We start from the raw sequence: 24,399 nt of genomic DNA on the forward strand, positions 1-24,399 counted from the left end.
ACACAAAGTTTCAGCCACATTATCCCAACCAGTGGTCGAAGTGAGACGGTATGCGGTGGTATGCCATACCGCCTCTGGTTTTTCAGTAATGAAGACATACCGTCTCTGTTTTTTCAATGATCAAGACAATGTTTAAATAGCCGATATGTTGAGTCAAAATCATAATAAAACATACCACCTCTGCTTTTTTTCCCACTTCGAACACTGATCCCAACTGATTATCTCAAATACTGTTAGGTCATAGTAAATGTTTAATTTCAACAGAATATACCAGCACTTCAACTTCTTGGAATAGTGACAGTTATTGCCCTCGCATCTAATGTTCCAGAACTCAACTAGAATTAAATGTGTCAAACCAATCTAATACTAGTGGAAAAATTTGGACAATTTCGGAATCAATGTATTAAAAAGCTTAATTTAATTCTCTCAGTAGTTTTTATTTCACTTCAACATATTTCATAAACTATATGCCATGTATGATTTTTTTGAAAATAAATCCCGTTAACACCAGCAACGCATTAACATTCACATGTAGGCTTTGATTAAATTCAACAGTTAGAAATTAACCTGTGGACGAAAATGTTTTTGGAGTTTATTATTATGAACTCCTAGCTTCATAGAATATTTAGCCTGTACTTTGCGCATGTATTGTATATCCCTTGCTTTCCTGTAAAGAAAGAAAAAATAAAAAAAATATTACTTAGTGACAACGAATTTACAATCTTTTTCATACTATTCAAAACTACAACTGACAGCTCGGACGAAACGATTGTAGTAATGAATATTTGTGACAAAAGCAATTCTAGTAGATAGTAGGTATAATTTCAACAATATCTGAATATTTACTTAAAAACAGAAATGGGTCCATTATTTTAAATATCAAATTATTAAAAAGATCACTGAAACACTCCATTGTTTGTCTGAAAGAGCTCTCCTGTACGGTTTCGACTACTATATAAGTGACTTGACCTGGTGAACAAAGCCACAGAATAAGAAATAAAAATTAAAATTGTAGCTGGTGTTCAAAACGACGTTGCCAAGATAAGAATATTACCTGATCCTACCACAGAGTGTGTATATAATATATAAATCCGAATTATTGGACGAAGAAACTATAGCTTTCATCACTCATACAATAATTAATTCCGCAGATGTGGCGCTTACAGAAGTAAAGGAAATTACTCATTCTAGAAATTTCCATCCTAATTTAAGGATCCTCACATAACTATACCGACAACATACACTGCACATAATCAATCACATATTTGGGAAAAGCGTCCAGTTTTAGGGTCTAAATATACTATGTTGGTTAATACGAAATTACCATTTAGACTCAGGATACATGAAACTAGTCTTAATTCGGAATGTTGGTAGAAAGTTATGGAATCTCAACAGGCTTACAACAAAAATGGATGAAGCATGATTGGTCTCTATCTATAATGTGAATCTGTTATGAGCTGCGCAATACGTAGAAAAAATAACTTTGAAATCACTTATCATCACAAGAACTCTTGATTCCACAGAAGGCAATGTAGTTAACTTTTGAGGAAGTTACATTTGAACAATTCAACAGTCTCCATGCCAAAACGTTAATAATGTTGATCAAGAATATAAGATTATACGACGTTTTTAACTTAATGTGAAAAATTAACTTAATTTACGACAGTAGTTGACATGTTTTCAATCTAATTGTTAAGGAGATAAGTGAAACACTTTGTTGATTGCAAAGGAGTTTTCCTGCAGAGCTTCAATCACTAATTCTGTGGCCTTGTTCACTAGGTTAAGTCACTTACATAAGATTAAATTACTTCATAAACACACTTTGCACAATTGGTGCACCACATAAGAACATTTTCACTAGTTCAGCAGCCACTTACCACGTATTTAACATTAACACTGTTACCATATACACAAGAACTGTTAAATATCTACAAAAAACATACTTCTATTTAGCATGCATAATCTTTCTTCATTTTGTTCATACTGACTAAAAGCAATGAATCGTTTCATTTTAATGAAGTTTACACATTTACATGCAGCGATGTTACAAAACATTGAATGTATTTCGTTCGATTCATTGTGTGTTCTAGAAAGGTTAATTACGTTAGGAACAGTTAACTCTTTAATTGGTCTAAAAGCTCTATGTACAAATTCTAGTTATTATTATTATTATTATTATTATTTAAATCTAACAACCGTGATCTGTGCTCAGGAATCTTAGACTACCACTTCACTGTTAACAGCAATGTAGAGTTAATTATAATGAATTTCACTGTCCTTTAAATTTGCTTAGTATACGGATTGCACTCATTTTATAAAGCTACAACACTGTAGTGACCTTTCTTCTCGTCATATGCGAATGGATATTTTGTATTGTGAACTAGCTTACGAAGAAAACTTCGTCATCATGTGAACTTCAATCTAAAGAAACCAGTTTCGCAACCGAAATAAGACCTTCTTCGAAGACAGGGTACCTAGTGTTGACTGCTCTACAATAAAATGATGTGTAACAGCTTTTTCCTTGTAGTAAAGCTTGTTTTATTTCACAATCTGATCTTGGATGTAAGCATAAAGTACAGAGTCAAGGAAATATGGATTGACTTGAAATTTTGCTACTCTACAGGAATAGCATTTCATATCTCAATCTTGTTTCTTATTACATAAACGAGTCTCAATCTTTTGATTTATTCATCTATTTTGCAGACTCTCAATAACAATTTCTCAACAAAATTCTTATTCCTCGTGATGTAAATTCATTGACTACTATATAATCGCAGATTCGTGAAACATTAACGAGATCTCGCTATATACATGAAATTCAAACTACGAATTCGTCATTACTTCTAACATACAGAGCATATCAAATAGTTTTAAATACGCCAGAATCCAGAAGTAATTCTTGAATACTTCACATATAGAAAGATGGACATCTTTTACAAGGTCCGTACACGTTTTAGAATTTATACTAACTCAACGTTCGATCATCAATATTCTCAGCGTTGGATAACCTATGATCATGGACGTGGAGTAACATTTCTAGCAATGCATAGACATAATTATGCACATTACTAACTAATTAATTTCACTACTAAACTAGAGATTATTATTAATTCCCAGGGAAAAATCTAAGCTCTCTTTTAAACGAGTATTTTCATGAAATCACAAGTATATTAACGCAGATTTTTAGTTTTAACAAAGTAATTCGACTTAAAAACAGAAGACAAATTTGAGATATCTCCACATGTTTTAAAAGAACAACAACATAACATTAAGAGTTGACACAGCTTTACTCATTAACAAACATGTTCGTCTGTACGAAAGGAAGATGGAAGCTTTTAGATACTAAAATTCAAATGGCGTTGCCGTACTGAAACGTACATTTCAAGGCGTATGCCCCTACGTGAATGGTATAACTGCAAGGGTACAGTTATTATTATTATTATTATTAAGGGGGTTGGAAATGCATGTTAGTTTGAGCCTGTAAGTCGGCAATAATGGAGCTCGAGCAACGTGATTTTCGTGCAATGACCTTTTACAATTTTAAGTACAGTTTAATGAAAGACCAGTGCCATGATCGTTTAGAAAAGTTTTTCGGGTACTCTGCTCCTTCACACTCAATCGTCTTTAATTGGCTGCCGGATTTAGACGCGGCCGACAAATCTTGATGAGCCTCGTTCTGAGCGCTCTAGCACCGCAGTTGCGGATAAGTATGTCGCAGCAGTAAGAAATCTTCTAAAAGAGGATCGCCATATCACATACGACGAAATTCAGTCAACTTTGAACAGGCCTTTTCACGCGTTACAGTCCCTGGATCCCACATGTACTTATGCCTAAACAACCAGATGACCACATGGAGTGGTGCCGTGCTCGAATTATTTTCACAGGAGCAAAGTAAAGACGTGTATAATATCGTCACAGATGACGAAACATGGATTTACAACTATGACTCGGAAATAAAACTGCAGTCGACAGTATGGTGTTTTCAAAATGAAACTCCACCTTCGAAAGGTAAATGAGCATGAAGGATGGGTAAAGTTATAGTGGCATCTTTTTTCTCTAGACCGACAATGCAGCAACTATACAGTTAGATGATTGAGGCAGTGACAGCAGAGTGGTACGTTACTTATTGCCTTCTGTGTGTCTTTGAAGCTTGGAGATATGCCTGCCGAAAGTCTCCACTATCTCACTTTCTTCTTCATCACGACACACCACTGAAAGTTTCTACAGGAAAGTGGAATCCGCATTCTACTGCATTCGTTTTTTTTTATTATTTATTTTAAAGATTTAACTCCGACTTTGCCTTGTTCCCAAAACTCAAAAAGCTTCGACGACGACGCTTTCCAACAAGTGAAGAGGCTATTTTCGCGTATAATAATGAAATATCTGATATTCAATTTTAATATTTGACTCGTGGATTTTAAGAACGCAAAAGTGTATTGATGCTTGTGGGGCTAATTTGAGAAACTGTAAAAAGTCTTATGTAAATAAATTGATTTTTCAAAGAGTATCTAAAAACTTTCGCCATTCCCCTCACATATATAAAAAGAATAAATGCATAAATAAAAGAAATGAAGAATAATAAATTATGTACAAATTCGATGTAACATTTCATTTCAGGATTCTGATTAAATAATCGGAAATGATTTAGGTGTTTTTTTACTTTCGATCTAAAACTAAAACTGTAGCAGCTCGAAGATTCAGGCTGTAGCAGGTATTTGAATACGTTGTTCACCGGTAATTTCACTTAAATTTATTGTTTCTTACGTCACAACGTATTGTTGAATTTCTCGCTTTCGTTATATTTATTGTTGGTCTATTATTGTATACAGCGCTTTTCTTCTTAGTTTAATGTCTCACGGATATGCGCTTTAGGCTAAAGGAAACAGATGATAAGTGAAATTGAGTGACTTCGAAACTAGAGATGCAAAAAAGCCGGCTTTTTTGAATCGATGTTTTTTTTTCACATAAAATGCCGGCTTTTTGGGGGGAAAAAAACGAGAATTTTGGAAATTTTGGCTCTTTTCATTTTCATGATTTTTCTATCTAAATAGCTTTCTTATAGTATGTTCTATAGTTAGATGAGAATTCCATGACCTAAATGCCATATTTCGCTCTTAAATTCACCATCAAGATGGATGGAGCACATGTTTTACGTATTAAAGCTAACATGAAGAATGTAATATTTGAGGGCAATTTTAGAGGCTATTTAACTTTATTTTAACTTTTGAGTTATCGACAATTTTTTTCTTCTCTAGATCATTTTAGTTTGTCATCCGTGTTTCATTTCTAAGAGCTGAGTACTCTAGCTTCTAGCGCAAAAGTTAAACTTATGTTTTTCTATATATGCGTCAAGCCGTACTTTCACATTTCTGTTATACTGTAGTTGTGCAATGATTTAGCAATAATTTTCCGGATACAATCTTCAATACCAATTTACACAAATAATCAGTAGCGGATTTAGAAAAGTACTTTGGGCGGGGTTTCTCTGATTGTTTCGTTTTCTAAAATGTCCTAATTTTATTTGGGAGGTGTTTGAAGTTTAAGAGTACAAGCATAATTAATATTTCGTTTCGTTTATATGTTTAGCAATAATCTTCCAGATACAACCTTGAAGATAATTTTATACTGAGAATCAGTGGCGGATTTAGAAAAAAGTATTTTGGGAATGGTTTTTCTTACTAATGTTTAGTTTTTCTAAACATTCGTAATTTTTATTTGACGGGAGCTTAAGGTTTATGAGTAAAGGCATAACTAATAGATATTTCGTTTGTTTTAGACCAGGGTTGACTGGTTTAAACCAAGGTGGTTTAAACCATGGTTTAAACCAGCTGGTTTTTTCAAAAAAACCAACTGGTTTCAACCAAAAAACAAAAAAATGTTCGTAAAAGTGTAAGTGTTCGTAAAATCTTGATGAACACACATTTGTGGGTTATCACGTTTCACTCCCGTATATTATTCGTATTATATTCAGACCTAAAGTCCCCATTCATTACTCAAAAAGATTATACTACAAAAGCAACTTTTTTTTTTACAAGTTTATAAATGTTTATTTTGTGATTCTTTTGTAGTTGTTATTATTGTAATGTAATTGCAATCGAAGAAAAATTCTAAATATTGTTTCGTTTCAATGTTTATTATTGATAAAATACATCGAAAATGCCGTACTTTGTGTGTGTGTGTGTGGGGGGGGGGGTCATACAGACCCCACGAGAGGCATTTAGTGAAATAAGTATCTTTGGTATCTATTTATGTATAAATGAGTTTGAGCCAAAGTGGACTCAAATAATTCGTATCTTTATTCACCTTTCTTATTGATATGCAGATTAAGTCGGTGTATTTCTTTAACTTGGACCAATAAAAGTCGTTGTTAACTAACTTGAACTAAATTAGTTCTTCTGTAGTCCGTAGTACTTTGAAATTGTTCATATGTAATTCTGTGTAATGGTTTCACTTGTGCAACTGTTTAATTTTTTGTCCTTCTGAAATGACTCTTGACAGTTATATTAAGAAGCATGTAAAAATCAGTACAACGTATTTTTTTAAATCAGGATTCCTTCGTGAGTGAGTCGGCAGACGTATCGCATTTGTGGCCAATTAGTCCTGGTTCTGAGTTCAAATGGAGGACAATTTCTCTCGGATGTAACTCAAGAAGCGGTTTTTATTCCGCTTTAAGCTTATGTGACCCCTTCCAGCATAACCCGGTTGTTGCATAATAACATCAAGGCGAAACAAACTTATTTCTGTCCATATATGATATGAATATATAGAGCAAATCATTTAAACCATAAAAACCTGGTTTAAACCAAAAAAAAAAAAAAAAAAAAAAAACCGGTTTTTTTGGTTTTTTTAATAAAAACCATGGTCTTTGTCAACCCTGTTTTAGACATTCCGTAACTTTGGGGAACAGGCTTCAGTTCGAAAGACCGCTCCCCTAACCTTCGTAAAACCGTCACTGCTGGTAATTAGTAATAATACCGATTTAAAAACAATAAGAAAGGAAGTCAGTCAACTCACAGTACACGCACTATTTCTACATTCACAGATGGAATGAAGAAAAGCTTTGTCAGAATGGTCGAATGCTGGGTTGAATCCCGGACTTCCCGATAGAAGCGCAAAAGCTAACCACTCAGTCATGTTTGTTGTGCAGTTGTATTTAGCTTAACTCAAATATATTCCGTAGTCCTTTTTTTTGGGGGGGGGGGGTCCGTAATGATACGTTGAATCCCTCTTGTTAAAAATTCAGAAAACTTGAGGATTGGGTAAACCGTGACGATGGTTATATAAAACTGTAGAATTTCAAGAATATACAGAACCAAAAGCTGTAGATGTGCAGCCTTTAAGTGTATCATATAAATCAAAGTATTTCTCCTGTTTTATTTTAATTTTATTTTGTTTCAAAAAGAGGGGATGGAATATTTTGAAATAAAATACTACATACAATTTTATTAGTTATTTGTGTATTTTTTTTAAAGAAGTGTTTACTTTTAGGGTTGGCTGGTTTACACCAGTTGTTTTTTCTTTTTTTTCTTCTTTAAATAATTGGTTTAAACCAAAAAATAAAAAGAACGAAAAATGCAAATCGTGTGAACTTCATGGTGACGTTTCCACATATCAAACCATCTGGATTAGTTTTATTTCCTTTTCAGCTTTTAATCAAGGTGTCCCATGTTCAATTCTCGGTCGAACCACAACCCTTCTTTCATGCGTAAACCAAGTAACGGTTCGGATGTCACTTTAAGCGAAAGTCTTCTCCTTGATAACCTCGGTATTACGTAAGGATGTTAAGCCTAAACCTTAGCTTGGATTGGACTTTCAATGATATCTACATACTAAATTTGTAATTTAATACCTCAGTTTTAGCGTACTGATTATGATACGTTGACCTTTAAATTTTACATGCAAAGCAATAACAGGATATTCCCGTTATTGTTTTACATTTAAAGTAATGACGGGATTTTCCCGATGGCTAGGGCGGGAGTTTCTCAATTTAAGAAATTTACTGACCGGACTTCTTTAAGCTTATGGGACCTCTTCCAACATAACCCTGTTGTTGCATAATAACCATGGGCGGCGATTAGGGGGGCAAAGGGGGCAGTTGCGTCCCCACTTTTTTGAAGTAGCCCATTAAGGTATATAATTTCATCTGGAAATGTAAAATTTTTGTATGTAATACTGGTTTATAGAAAAAAATGATGCCATATAATATTTGCTGTTGCGTGAGTACGTATTGGTTGTCTTTCCGTGTAGTTAAGAAAGCTACAGGAATTGGGTTTTAATTGTCACCGAAAATAACCCAAAAATTAACCTATTGGATCACAACAATTCCAAGACACTTTCACTACTTCTTACAAGGGTTCGATGTATTAGCCGCTTTGAAACTAATTGAGAGAACATTTCGAAAAAAGCTTTTCACAAGTTATTCTTGCACAAAAATGGACAGTTCGTAAAATGCCGTATCTTCTTTCTAATAGTAAGGCATATTGATTAAAAAGGGAGTAATATGAAACAACTTCTACCTTTTCCATTGTTTTGTAGTGTAATATACAACTGAAATGGTGTGTTCTGGGTGTACGAGTGTATATACACTAAATTTACTGAATTCAACACAATTCTAGGTTTTAGGATTATTTTGCATAACTGGAGTGTGGAGTGATTCTAAGTGTTCTGTTTTGATGTGGTCCAAAAAAGTGAAAACCATCTAATGGCAACGAACATGTTTCGGGAAGCTGCAAAAGTAAATATTTCTTTAAATGTAGCATATGTTCGTAGTATTCACTGTCTTTCATTTTCTAAGAGTAATAACATACATTTAATAATTGTGTGGAATTAAAAATTAAGTTGTTCATTAATCCCCAGTTTCAATGTAACTTCTACAAATGAAGCCTCATTATTCATTACTATGATTAATATTATCCTTTCTATTTATTTCTTTTGCAAATTGTTATTAAATAATCTGATCTCACAATTTTTCAGACAATTTTATGATGTTCATGAGCAAGGAATCAACTTTCTTCTTACACCTTTGTTGTTCAAGAGTACAAAGAGCTAGTACCTACTTCTGTTGCTCTTGTCAATTTACTTAATAAAATATGAAATACGATATACAGTACTTGAACTGAAAAAGATAGTATCCTATTAGTTATACAACCTTTCGGCAAACAAAGTGTTAGAAACAACTAGGGAAACTAAGATTGATACACAAATATTCAGATCATGTCTTGCCCCCTCCTTCCCCCACACACACTTTTAACGTCCAATCGCCGCCACTGATAATAACACTAAGGCGAAACAAACTTATTTCTGTGAATATGTAATATAAATACATAAAGCAAAATATCTAAGTCAAAAAACCTGGTTTAAACCCCAAAAAAACCTGGTTTAAACTTCCCCCCCAAAACGGGTTTTGGCATTTTCAAAAACAGCAGTGCTTACTTTGCCAACCCTGCTTACTTTTGTATATAGGAGGTTAAAAAATTCTTATTATATACATTGGTTAATCCTTTGGAATTCATAATGTAAATATGTTGAAGTAAAATTGTTTGAAATATCTTTTCGAAATTCATGGTTTATTTTCGAGGTTTTATATCATTATCAGCATCAACCACTTTTTAAATGATTTTTTGTGTTATAGAGAAGCGAAACAAAGTCTGCTTTATCAATTTAAAGCAGAATTTTGAAAAAAAGCACAAAATTTCCCAAGCAAAAAAGCGAAGCAGAAAAAACCGAGTTTTTTTTTCCAAAAAAGCCGGGTTTTTTCCCAGCCCTTGCATCTCTTTTCGAAACTAAATCTTTGTGCTCTTCCATCGGAATCAAGTGCACCAAAGGAACATTTGCCACCTACTAGACCAGCGGCAAGGGTTTATAGAGTGCTTGAATTAGGTAATCACGAAATGGATGGCACGTAGAATATATTATATTATGGCGCTAGTTTACAGCATGAATTTGTATGTAACTGTTAACTTCAAAAGCTTATTTTATACAGTTGGTCCAGAATATATATTTTTTCAACAATCAGTATATCACGTAACAAAAATAGCCACTTACAACCTAGTTGTTCTGATAGTTTAAGTTCAACTCTATTGTTGTATAAAAAAATTGAATAAATTTACCCTACCACTTATGGGCATTGCATTTACCAACCAACTCTGTTATACGAGGTGAAATCAAAGAGTTTCGAGACTAGTTTTGCAACATGCCAACAGATGGCAGCGCAGGCAGCTCGCACAGGCACAGGGATCACCGACCTTCGTAAGTCAGTGTCAAGAGACATAATCCTGTGTGCATAGGGAGCTGTGCAGCTGGTGCTATTCTCTCCACGCGCGTTACCACATCTGCGATTTCATCATGGACAACAAATTAGAACAACGAGCGAACGTGAAATCCTGTGTGTGAAACTGGGCGTGTCCGCCACAGGACGCTTGACACGATTCGGAAAGTGTACACACTGTCTATGTTATTTTCAAATCACAGTAAATGTATTGTTAATTTTGACCTCCGAATACACAATCTAATAGTTTATGATTTTTGAAACTTGTAGAGTGTACTATAACACAATTCCTACGAATGCACCGGTGCACCTACAATATGTAATTACTAAATTGTGCTCTTGATTACATAGTTCAGAACTCAAAAACTTGCACCTCCAACTACCGTTCCTGTTTAGGACATGATTCTGCACGAGATATTTCAGTTCTCTTCAAAATCATTATCACGTACAGGTATGATGCAAACCGGAATCTATTTACGATTATATTAGTATATTACTCCAAAATTTGTAGGTAGAAAATTTGGCATCTAGTATTCTGTGGTAGACTCCTATCAATTCTATTCAACACTTCTGAGTTTTTATGGAAACAAACGTATTGCATTATTGCTTATACCTGTTTTAGGGCTTCCCGCTATCCACTTTTAATTCAAGTCTTTTTGTTCTGATGAAGAAATATTCAAAAATATTACTATCAATGTTTGAGCACACGGTAAGATTTCGACTGTCTATTTCATGATCTGTTACTTGTAGATGTCTGGGCAGTCCTGATTATTGGGGACTCTTTATATCGTGCATCCCTTGTGTGTTCTCTAATCCTCATCTTGATATTCCTTTTGGATGCCTACCTAGTGCTTGTCGCAAGTGCAACAGGCTACGTAAATCCCTGTGAAAGACTTCTGATCTTTGTAATAAATTTTGTAAGAAAAATTTTCAAAACTGGTTCGCAGGTTTGACTGAAAATTTAATATCAAAATTATTGCCTATTTTCCTCACCGTTTCAGAAATTCCTGTCCAAAAAGTCAGGACACCCACATCTATTCCATTTTAATATTGTTTTCCGGTCTTGCGTGGTGTTCGAAAACGAATGGCATTTAGTATCTCCCCAACTCGTTTCATGGTTCCAGAACCGAGTACCTTGTATTTGTTTAAATTGTGATAAAGGTAGAAGTACAAGGCCCTGGGGGCTTCTAACTACCTTCGCTAGCTGTCCCTAGCTCAGCTATATTTTGTAAAGTAAGTAACACACTGTAAATCTTATATGTGCAAGATTGGGGGAGATACTAAATATCAGCCTTAGAAAACAGTTTCTTCCCCATTTATTAAGAGTAATTATCGAATCCGTTTTGCTTTCCCCAGGTAAGAAAAAGACCTCGATGCCAATTTTTCTATTTTGAGGTTTTGGGTCATATGCTAATGTAACCATAAATAGATTCCGCCTTGCGTCATACCTGCATCTGATAATGGTTCTAGAGAGAAACTTAAAAAGTAGTGGCAGTTGGGGTGCAAATTAAAATTTTGAATTTTAACAATACAAACTATAAATATTGATTGAGAATGAATTCCAATACATAACAACTAAGAATTAAACAGATTAAACTATATACGGGAAGAATGAAAATATCAAATTATACATGAATAGCTCTATTAGGCCTATGACATTTGCAATCATACAACCGCGCATACTTCGAAGCCTAGCGAAGGGAAGTATTTCATTCTCGAAATGTATAATCGGATTCATTTTTCCGAGCGTTGATGAAAACTGCTTCCAATTTCAATGAAATCTTCATCATGAATTGTTATTAATAACTTAAGAAAGATACTAACAGTCAGTGGTGCTATTCAGCCGGTTCGCACCAGTTCAAAAGAATTCGAGTTCGTAGAACCGTTTGTTATACCCAAACAAACATACACATACATACATAACGAAAGGCCCAGCCAAGAATGAAAGAAAGAAGCCAAACAAATTAGTGAAAACAACTCTGTACTTTTCCCACTCGCTTGTGTTGTGAAAACAAACAACTTTCAATTGTTTCAATTCAATGGGCAGACAGATATTTGAATGGGCAGATGGAAATTTGAATATGAATTCCGGGATACTGGGTTCTGAGTGTAATGAATGTGATACGTATCTAGGGGTTCGTCCATATATTACGTAACGCAGCCAAAGGGAGATAGGGGGTTTAGCCTTGCGTTACAAAGTATGACATGAAGGAGGCGGTGGTTAACATCTTTGTTACGTAACGTGATTTTTTCTACAATATTTCTTTCTATTCTTAGATTTATATGCAATCTTTTAAACAAATAATTTTATTCAGTTCTTTTCATTTTTATAAATAAATATTTATATTGTTTTGGAAAATTGAGAACATACAGCCTGTATAAATTGAATCATGCAGAAGGGATTTGAAGACGCTACTATACACCAGCATGACTGGTGACGAACCCTGCGTGTATTACAATACAATAAAGATCTGTTTTGTGGCTATTGCCGCAATGCATTTACGGTACACGCTGTTCTGGAGTTAGTTGTTAGCGATCGTAACTACAGCTTAAAAATGTCCTCGCGTTCCCACTTGTATCGCTATTGCTGAGAATAGATTTAAAACTTTTGATTTGAATCATTACCAAGTATTCTTCCAAAAGGTTTCGCATGTGAAACAGAAGAAATTCTTTTTCTTGAAATAATAATTTCCGCGACAGAACGATCCAAGCAAAATAAAATATTAAAAACCGATTTTGTCGGATATTCATCTCATACTGATTTTTTTATCTTTAGATTTGAATTTTCCAAGAGAAATCGAGTTTATTCACATTCTGACATTGATTTAGGACAAGAAGAATTTGAAAAGGGGTAAACTGAAGTCCAAAGAAAGTGGTCGAAAGCTTGTTCACAAACGAGTTGTCCTGCTCCTTCACGTGTGCAGCCACGTCGAATTTGTGATCTACGGGGAAGAGAACTTTGTATCATCGACACTGGGAAACTTCAAATAAAGGAAGCATCCTGGATTCCAGAAAAAAGAAGTCAATGTCAATTCTCTAGATCCTATTTCACCTGTATCTTCCTGCAGCATTTCCTTCTTGCCAACCATCGGTGACCTAAGATGTTGGATGCGATCTCCTTGGGAAAACGACAGTATGGAATATCGAAAAATTAAGACTGGTTAACTAATCAACCTTATGGGGTTTAAATATTATTATGGTACTACCATTTTTTAATACTTTGATTTGTTGACGAAAAAAAAAAAAAAACACTACAAATATATTCAAAATACAAGCATTTTGTAATGAAAAGTCCTGCCATATTTTTTTTATTGTGATAACCCCCAAAATAAGTAAAAAAAACAAAAATCAAAAAGCTTTACGTAACGAAAGGGGAGGGGGTTCAGCCTTGCATTACGAAGTGTGACAAGGGAGAGGGTAAAATTGATCAAAAACAGCGTTACGTAATTTGTGAACGGCCCCTAATGTCTATTATGTGTGCTATCTACCTGCAACACGTTTTTGAATAATTCCAATGTCTTCATTAGTTCTCGAGTTATGTATCTTCGAAACGATGTGTAGAAAATGAAGTAGTCTTTTCATCGATATCTCGATCGATTGCTTGTCATGACCAATACTATCATTCCTCTAAATATGGCACTTTCCTGGTGGGGCTCCCTATATATATATTTAAATATATATATATATATATATATACAGGGTGGCCCAAAAGTAGGTAAACAGTATCGTGCTGCATTTTATATCATTTCTTATTGTTAACCATCAAATAGACTTAGTTTTTTTTATTATTGGTTCTTAATGTGTTTTTACTTACATCTTACGCTCGGAAGAGCCGAAGCAAATAATCTCATAAACTAGAATGTTATACTTGATCAATGCAGGAGTATATACCTACTTTTGGGCCACCCTTTATATATAGAGAGTACCGGTTGTTAGAAGATTAGAATAGCACCACTGCTAACGGTACAATATTAGTTGGTCGGCATTGTATCGTTGATGTTTATTATGAATACAACAGAGTATATTTATTGTGCTTAAATAAATATTACAAAAATATTTCAATAGTACTGCTAAAAATTATGTGACATTCACTTCACAAATACCTTACGTAATAACTTGCTGAAGATCAGGGCTGGCTGGTTTAAACCAAAAAGAGAAAAATGTTCGTAACAGTGTACGCGTAAATCTTGATGAACATACATTCGTGGGTTATCACGTTTCACTCCCGCATATTATTCGTGTTATATTCAGACCTAAATTCCCCATTTATTACTCAAAGAGATTATACTATAAAAGCAACTTTTGTTTTTCTTTTATAAGTTTATGAATGTTTCCTTTGTGATTTTTTAATAGTTTATTATTGTTATGCAATTGCAATCAAAGAAAAACTCTAAATATTGTTTCGTTTTAATAATGTTTACTATTGATAAAATACATCGAAATGCTCTACCTTTTTGGGGGAAGAGGAGGGGTCATACAAACCCCACGAGAGACATTTATTGATATCAGAAGTATCTTTGGTATCTATTTATGTATAAATGCGTCAGAGCCAAAGTGGACTCAAATAATTCGTATCTTTATTCATTTTTTTAAACTGATATGCAAATTAAGTTATTGTATTTCTCTAACTTGGACTAATAAAAGTCGTAGTGAACTAATTTGGGACTAAATTAGTTCTTCTGTACTCTGCAGTATTTTGAAATTGTCCATACGTAATTCTGTATAATGGTTTCACTTATGCAAGTGTTCATCTATTTCTCCTTCTGAAATGACTCTTGACAGTTATATTAAGAAGTATGTAAAGATTAGTACGACGTATTTTTATCAGGAGTCCTTCGTGATTGAGTCGGCAGACTTACTGCATTTCTGGCCAATTAGTCCCGGTTTCGATTCTGCTTTAAGCTTATCTGACCCTTTCTGGCATAACCCGGTTGTTGCATAATAACACCAAGGCGAACCAAACTTATTTCTGTCCATATGCGATATAAATATATATAGCAAATTATTTAAACCAAAAAACATTTTTTTTTACAATAAAAACCATGGTTTCTGCCAACCCTGCTGAAGATAGAAATTACAATATTTTTAAAAATATTGGTAATGTATATTTATATATTTACCTTTCCACTGCCGCTCTCTCTGATCCCGTCCAACCAAGTGCTCTGTAATGACTCAAGATGCGAGAAGATGGTTTGCTTGGCTGAAGAGTAACTCGAGGGTTTTGTCTGAAAAGCAATTAATTTATTTATATGATTTACAAATATTCCTCTAGTTTATATAGTTTTCTTTTCTTGATTCACATAATTACCATACTGGGATATCGTCTGGTTTTCGAATATGAACTACGAATTATATTTCTGGGCTCTCGGCATCTATGATAATTTTAGCCCTTCCCATATAAGATATGACCTCCCACAGAGGAATCGTTTTGGAACTGGGGGACCAAAATTAGGTAAAAAAGAACACCATGTTTACAAGTGAAATGAGTTGATGTTACGTAAGGGTAATTAAGTACTAATCTAACTTAACCTAAACCATCAAAAATACAGAAACTATGGCATGAAAATACGAATTTTAAGCAAAGAATTCTGGTCCTCAAAATCCAAAAATATGCCTCCCTCGGAAATCACAATATCCGGAGAGGGGAAGTAAGGAAGCGGCATGGTATCTTTATGTTAGGTACCATCCCGCATTTGCCTAGTGAATGACGAAAACCCAGTAAAAACTTCACTCAGAATGGCTGACCTGAAAAAGCTTTTACACCTTTCCGACCGAATGTCCCCATCAGGAATACATACCGTTATATATAATGCGAAAAAGCCCTGATATAAGTTCGGACCACGGCTTAGAGTGTCGACAAATTATCATTCTATTTTGATACAGGCCCTATCTCAACAAATATACGATAAAATGCAGTTTTCATTTTTTATCTTTCCAAACATTTTTGTTTCAAAATCATATATATATGAAAACTACACGGAGTCGCAGAGCTTCAGCGATAGAGTGCTCATTTATGGTGCGTGGCCTCTCTAGTTTAATACCAACTCCGTAAAGTGGGCTTTGTGGTGGACAAACTCCGTAGTATGTTTCCTCGGGGTTCTTCCGTACACATGTTCTTACTCTACACCTGTCAACAATTGAATATTAACTTCTCAGATACTAAGAGGTAATTTATCAAGATTATAGCCTATGGGTTAATTCTGCATTTCAGGCTCTGGTTAATATCCTTATGCAAACACGACAAAGGTTTAACAGTGTTCAATGACTAGGTGTTAACTATATCTTTAAGGCATTCGTAGTACGGTTGTGCTAAAAACTATGAACAACCTGTGCTAGATGGTTAGTATAACTTAGTAGTACCTCTACTCAATGGATGCCAGAGCAGGAGGCCCACATGTTAGTATGCGCGTAAGCAAGTGCGTTAGTGAACGTGAGTATGTGTATAAAGATTTATTCCGTTAATCTCCGGCAGTTTTTCAAGATGACAATAATGACATAAGAATACGTTAGATTAGGTTAGACTTGGTTTCGTTCGCTTACTTAGTACATACGTTTGGCGCGATGGAACTTAACCCTTTACTTGTTCCAACATTTAATACGACTATTTTTTTATCATGGTTTGAAGCAGTGTCACTGTTTGTGGCTGCATAAGGATGTCAACTAGAGCGTACTTTGTAAGGTCAACCCATGAGTTCTACAATTGAGGTTTAGTTAGCTCTGGTGAACCAAATTGGTAAATGTTTAGCAGACGGGGTCTAGAAGTACGTTAAAAAATGCAAAATTTACGAGAGACAGAAGATGACTTAACATAAAATAACCAAATCTAACCTGAACTAACCTAATATTAATAGAAATAAGCAAATTTTTCTTTCATTTCTTCGAAAACTATGCCGGACCCCTACGCTAATATAATCTAACAAAGTAACTTACCCAAAACTATCCTAACCTAAACTAACATAATGTGAACAGAAACTACCAAAATTGTAACATTTTTTTTTTAGAAAAAAATAGCTGGACCCCTTCTGCTAAACACTGTTCACCAAATTTTAGCTGGGGACTGTACATCAGCTATTAAACTACACTTACCTATAGTATCTCATTAATGACCGATGGCCAATGGTTGCTCCTGACGGTAAGGTTAACTGGAAGTCCAACTCACTTAACACTGGTACGTGCACCTCTTCTTCAGGATTTCCATCTTGATCTGGATAGCTTGAACTATAATCATAAAAATCCGAATACTCTGCCAAGGCTTCACCTTCATGCAACATCTTACAATGACCCTTATCTTGCATATGACTCTGCGCTGCTTGAACTGAATAAAAAGTTCGCCCTCTGTCATTGCACCACAAACACATATAAAACTGTCCAACCTTTTCCCCCAAATATGACATAAGTCCCTTCATATCAACCACATATTCGATGTCAGGAATGAAAAATGAGTGTTCTATAGTCATATGTTTCAAATTTTTCTCCATATTAGCACTGTTATACGAACAAAATAAACACTGGTTAACCGGAATAGGATCGCCCACTGTATCTTCCCATTCATCCGAATCTACCATCTCGACATCTGAATCCCCTTCTAAAGCACTATCCTCGAGTTTTTCTTTGTCATTAAGTTTCCTTACAATCACAAAAGAATTAGAAGTTAAGTCGTCTTTCTTCTGGTCATCTTCTGTACGATCAGCATTCACTTTCAAACCTTGTTTATCAAACGAATCCCTGTGCTTCTTGGACTTCATATGATTTTCGAAAGCATTCTTTGTATTGAAATATTTTTTGCAAATATCACAATGAAGTAGTAATTCCTCTTGTTTTTCTTGTGCCTTTTTTTGTTCTTCTAAAACTAATTTTTGAAATGTTTCAGCAGTCACTGGTGGTAACTCAGCAATCTTTCTTTTGAGATTATACCTGTGCCAATCGGTCTTGTAATGCTGCCTCTGAATTTCAGGCTCTTTAAATGCAACTCTACAAGTTACACACGTGAAACGAGAAGTCATAATTACACGAGTAATTATAATAACACTTCTAAAAAATAAAATGTCTGCAATTACCCCACTTCTCTATCACTGAATCAGAATTGCGCTTTACATACAATTTCCACATCTATGCGCAGTCATTAGTCATTTGTCGTAACAAAATCAATTTACTGCGCGTGTTATTATGAAGAAAAATATACTGTAGAATTACTTCGTGCGTTAAAAAAAAAGTGCACTTGTAATTTTACGAAAAACAAAAAATAACAATTAAACATAAAAAGTGTTTTAAATTTTAACTTATTTTGCTACAACTGTTTTTACTCTAATGGTGGGACATCTGGATTATCTACAAAATCACGTGATATGTACTCGTTCTTATGCTTAAAACCACAAGCTTCACGCTGGACATCGGCAGTAGATAATTCCTGCGTCTGTTTTTTTACAATATTGCTAAAATCCATGTCAGTAGCAGCTCCTATTTCCAAAAACTCTCGTTTAGAGATATCAGAAGAGTATTTGTGTGCTGAATAAATCTTTTTAGTGTTTTGTGTATTTGGCTTCTTAACTCGAACACAATCATTTGCTTTGGGCATAGTAATCAATAAGTGTCCAGTAGTTTGGGAACGCTGCGCAGTTGAAGAATCAGGCTTGACTTCGTCCATTAAAGTAATTTGTAAAATTTTGCCCTTGATTTTGACTCGGACGTACTTCGGTTGAACATCAGCTTCTACTAATGATGTATCCAAGTGTTTGTATAGGGCAACATCTAAAATGATACTATTTGTTTCATCACATTCCTTCAACGAAAAGTCAATTCTTGCTTCATTTATATTCAAAGGTCTTCCATCATTGGCAAATAATCGTCTTTCGCGCTTACTTTCTTTCTTCGGCTTGTCATCTTTCTTCTCTCTTTCTCTTGCTTTATTTGCAAGCCACACTCTAGTTTCAGGGCTATGCTCTGTCATTTCACTCCAAAATTTTTTGTTACTGTCTTCATCAGAAGAATCGGAATCATTCTGCTGAGATTTTATATTTTCTTGCTCTAATTTTTCTCTATATTTCTTTTCTTCCCGCAATCTCTGATTCTCCCGTTTAACACTGTATTCTGCCTCGTCTTTCATGACTTGTCTTCGTGCATTGTCGTAAGAGTGAATGGCCTGTATTTTTGTAGAACGTTCAATTTCTTTACCATCGAGGCACTCTAGTTGTGGAAGTGTTGCTATTACAAACTCTCGGTAAGTCTGAAAATCAGTACATGGATTTCCTGTTAGATATATTGTTCTCAAGTTGTAATTATTTTTCAAACTTTCGGCGCTTGTTATTTTCCCAATGAAGTTTAGCGTTAAATCCAGTTTTTCAAGACACTCACACCCTTCCAAATTTTCTATGATCTCTATATTGTTAAGTGCCAAATTCAAATATGTAAGTTTCTTTAGTTTAGATACATTCTCTATTTTGGAAATTAAATTAGATTGAAGAAGCAATATTTGTAAGTCCTTACACCATTTCTCAAGGCACTCAATCTTCTCGATGTCCTCTTGATGCAGAGAAAGCTCCTCTAAGGAACCAATTTCACAATCGTTGTGCTCCGACTTCTTTCTTACAAGTTCTTCCGTTATTCTAACCATCTTGAAGTTCTTTGGTAAGCAGCACACATTGAATCAGCAGATCTCTTTATATAAGCTGCTGTTTGTTCCAACGTTCCTGCTTGCGTATTATCGATTCAGCGCATCAGAACTGTAACAAGAACCTCCGACTTCGATTCTATTTGATTTGCGCATGCGGGAAGCGTTTTATTCCACACTTTCTAGCTACTATTAACTGTCAAAAGTTAAATTTGAATCGACAAATCTATAACACGTATGAATCTACAATATAAACAACATTGTTAGTTGCAATCAAAAGATAATCTATTATTTAACGAACTTTCGTTTCTTTCTTCATTCTTTTTTCTTTTTTATTGTCATTCTAGAACATTATTATTATTTTTAATTATTACATATTTAAATTAATTGGAACAAAGTGATACTAACTTCCATACCGTAGGAAAATATTAAGAAAAAAATAACAAAGATGGCGCCCGGTTCGAAGTAGAATTCGGCACCCCTACACTCACCTTATCTTTTTTTTTCTTACAAATAAGAAGCAGCTTTTGTTGTTACTATCAAGCTGCTTGGAAAGACCATTGCAACAGCCAAAAGCAATCACTATGTATTCTTCTACAACAAATAAGAGTCGTTTTAAAGAGATTTATCTTGGATTTTTTTTTGTTTGTTTGTTTGTTAAACTTGACAAAACTACCTTTGGATGAATGCAAACCCACTTGGAGAACAGTTTTCAAGTTTCTAACTATTTACAACGTTTCATACTATCGAAAAGAAATGAAATTTCAATACATTATAAAGTGTCTGCAATGGGTAACAGAATTAATTTCCAGTAGTAATTGTTAACTTTTGTAATTTTATTTTGTATACGACTATACAAAGAACATTTTAATTTCGATTCCTTTACGGTAAAAAAAAAAAAAAAAAAAAAATACTGTGTGAAATATAATGGAAATTCAGAAGGAGCCTTCTTTGCGAATTTCTCAATATTGATCAATGCAGATGAAGAATATGCTTAATGTTTGTATTTAAAATCCAAAATATAGTTTGGCTACATCATACGTTTGAAAGTATAGTAATTACTTAATTCTTAATGAATGAAAGTTCTGAACGTAAGATTATATAACATATTAAAATACACCAACATACACACACACACACATAAAATATTACAAAACTAGATACGTATGTACAAAAAAATATATTCTGATGATGCAAGTAGTTGATGGAGAAATGATCCTTATACGAGGTGTGGCAATTAAATAACGAGACTGGTGTCATAAATGTGATGTATTGCAAAGAAAGTTACAATTGACTGTTATCCCCTTCAATACTCCCCTCCCCTATCTATACACCGCTGCATACGTGCCTTCTATTGTTCAAAGCAATGCTGTAGGTCCTCAGATGTCACACTGTTCAACAACTCTGCCGTTTTTCGTTTCACCTCTTCCATAGACTGAAAAATGTGTTCCCTTCAATGCACTTTTCACTTTTGGGAATAGATAAAAGCCACAGGGAGCCAGGTCTGGGGAATGATCGAGCACAGGAATGCGCTTCGCTGCTAAAAACTGCTTCACAGAAAGGGCATTATGGGCAGGCGCATTGTCTTGGTGGAGGATCCATGCATCGTTCTTACACAAATCCGGTCTCTTCTTCCTTATCCTTTCCCTCAGTTTGATTAGGGTTTCTTTGTAGTAGGTCTGATTCACCGTTTGACCCTGAGGCACCCATTCAGTCATGATGATACCTTTGATATCGAAAAAAAAATTATGAGCATTGCCTTCACTTTCGACTTGCTCATAAGTACTTTTTTCATTCTTGGTGATGTGGGAGTCTTCCAGTGCATGGATTGATGCTTATCTCGGGGTCATACTGGAAAATCCATGTTTCATCACATGTGGTGACACGTGTTTGCAAGTATGGTTCTGCTTTGATTCGTTCCATGACGTCACAGCAAATGGTCTTTCGAATGTCTTCTTGTTCCTGAAAGAGGTTTTTCGGGACAATTTTTGCACAAACTTTTGTCATGTTTAAATTGTCATGCAAACTTTGTCTTACTGTCTCTTTGTTAATGTTCATCATGTCTGCGATAGAACATTTTCGTCCGTTCTTGAACTCAAACGGCGGCCGCGTCGTTCATCATCTTCAACCTCCTCCCTACCTTCTGAATATCGTTTGTGCCATTCGAAAACTTTCGCACGTGACATAGTATTATTACCATACACCTCTTTTAACATTGCACAACATTTCGTTGGTGTTTTGTTTAATTTCACAAGAAATTTGATGTTAAGGCGTTGCTCAGCTTTACTGTTCACCATGATTTCGGCCCTACTACAGAACACTATTCTCTTCAGACATGCCTGCAAAGAAAATAAAAGCTTTCAGAATCATGAGTGGCTGCTCATGAGGGTTCAAGATCAACAACACATCATTAGCTACCCCTATCCCCCACGATCCTGCGCGACAGGATTATTTAATTGCCACACCTCGTAAATCTCTTCAAATTGGAAGCATTTCATACGTCAAAGGAATAAAAGAAAATGATATTGACCAGTCTTTGGAAAAGATGAAACTCGTTTGGTTAAAATCTAACCTCTTAAGTCCTATTTTACAACTGCTTCAAGTTCGAAAATGTCATTGCACCCTTTTACCTTCATTTTTAATATTTCGGCGCAAACAGCAGCTTCCGTGTGTCTTAGTTCTCTCATTCTCACCGTCGTGATTAATCCGATTGTATAGCAAACGGTAATTAACTAAGGAAATTTCACCACCATCAAAACGCCGAACACGTATTTCAGACTTTGACCGTTTATGATTTTGAAAACGCTCCTGGGTACACTATAAGTCATTACTCGACACCTTATCATTAATAAATCTTATATAATAACTTTCTTGAAGTAATAAGTAAAAACTTTTGTAACTTATTGAAACGTTCGGATTGCGAACGGAGCGAGCAAGAAAATTTTTTAACAAATCTATTTCTTTGTAAACCGCAATAATGTCGATTTAATAGGGCGCCAATACTTTTTAGGGCGACGCGTCGTTTACCCATTTCTAACACTTTCTCTTTCTTCTTGTTTATTCGGCGCCCCGTTCTATCAGCGCCCGGGGCAACCGCCCCGCTCGCTCTCCCCCTAGCTATGGCTTTGGGCAAAGATAAAATTCACTTGAATAAGGCTAACGAAGTCCAGTTGAGTTGAGTAGATTTTGAGTTTAACATCCCATTCAGCTTCAGCAGCGAGGCTATATGAGACGTAGACCTAGTGTTGTAAAAAACTTTTTTTCTGTGAAGTTTTTTTAAAAATAAAAAAACGTTCTTTTTCATGTTTTTTTTCAAATGTCTGTTTTTTCTGACAACTATTATTTATTGATTTATGTTGCAGATTATTGAAATAATAAACAGAACTTGAGCTGAAGCTGAACTTACAAATCGCTTGTTTCTTTGTACCTATACGAGCAAAATTGTGTGATTATTCCTTTCGGACCCAGGTCATTTTTGTCGTTTTCCTACAATTTCAGTTAGTGACTTATTGCTCAAAAATCATTTATTCGATTGATATGGTTAAGGCCTTGAGAAAATGGATGTGGCTATTTTTTGGTGTAAGTTGCATTGCAGTGTTGCCAAAGGGTGGAAAATTATTGAGGGAAATGTAGGGATGAAAATTTACAAGAAATCCCTAACCGAATTTCAATTTTTTTTGTATCTAGCATAGTGTTGTAAAATTTCCGGAAATTTTGAACCTGCTGGTAAAAAAAAAATTCCGGTTTCTTTCGGAAAAAATGGGAAAATAACAAAAATCTTTGTATTAGGTTAGTTCCACTAGTAATTGAACAGTTTCTTTTCAAACGCGTGAAAAATGTAAGTTGAAAAATATCAATATTGTGAATATTTAAAAACAAAAAACATTCGAAAATAAAACTGTTGTAATTATCAGTAGCGGTTCGTAGTCTGTAGAAGCACCGGTTGCAATTTCAAAGGTATGTAGATACGCGCAAGTGTTTCCCTCCCCCAGCGTTCTTGAGTTTTATCCAAAAAAAATATTCAGGAAATATAAAGAGGAAAGTCTTTTAAAGCTACGTATATTAGTATATTTATTGATTGAAGTGTATTCTCTAATATTGATTTAATATATAAGCTATTTTCTTTATTTGAAACAACCACTATAAATGTACGTTCATAAACTATTTATATACGCAGGTACAAAACTTCTACACTCGTGTTATTGAACAAGAGATAAATCGAATATATAGTATGTGCTGTAAGTCATGAATGATGGCGTTAACCCAAAAGAAGAAAAAAGCAAGGAAATTGCACATATTCAAGCAAGCAGTTAAACAAAAATTATTTAATTAAATAAACTATGCATTATTTTAAAATAAAAGGCCTTTCTTCGTTCTTTTCGAGCTTCAATTTTTTATATGACTTCATTGAAATCTGAAATGCTACTCGCCAAGTTTTTCTGAATAAAAAGCACCGCTACCGCAAATATTTTCCGCTTTATTTTCTTTAGGGTACAGAAACACGTCTCTCCGATAATACGCATTT

The 24,399-nt window shown here is 34.6% G+C and overlaps 2 protein-coding genes across 2 annotated transcripts; both read right to left on the reverse strand.

Annotated features, from left to right (window-relative positions):
* Window positions 1-416: 416 nt before the first annotated feature.
* Window positions 417-18,407, reverse strand: LOC145660459 (cytoplasmic 60S subunit biogenesis factor ZNF622). Its single transcript, XM_081725505.1, has 3 exons — window positions 17,354-18,407; window positions 15,388-15,492; window positions 417-667 (listed from the first exon to the last, which is right to left on the reverse strand). Exons 1-3 carry the CDS (start codon window positions 18,268-18,270, stop codon window positions 556-558), a joined length of 1,134 nt encoding a protein of 377 aa, XP_081581631.1. The 5' UTR covers window positions 18,271-18,407; the 3' UTR covers window positions 417-555.
* A 159-nt stretch (window positions 18,408-18,566) lies between these two features.
* tilB (touch insensitive larva B) lies at window positions 18,567-20,103 on the reverse strand. Its single transcript, XM_081725504.1, has one exon. The coding sequence runs from the start codon at window positions 19,875-19,877 to the stop codon at window positions 18,567-18,569; it is 1,311 nt and encodes a 436-aa protein (XP_081581630.1). The 5' UTR covers window positions 19,878-20,103.
* Between the last annotated feature and the right edge of the window lie 4,296 nt (window positions 20,104-24,399).

This window comes from Thermobia domestica, chromosome 9, assembly GCF_964235325.1.
Source record: "Thermobia domestica chromosome 9, izTheDome1.hap1.1, whole genome shotgun sequence".
Lineage (NCBI taxonomy): Eukaryota > Metazoa > Arthropoda > Insecta > Zygentoma > Lepismatidae > Thermobia > Thermobia domestica.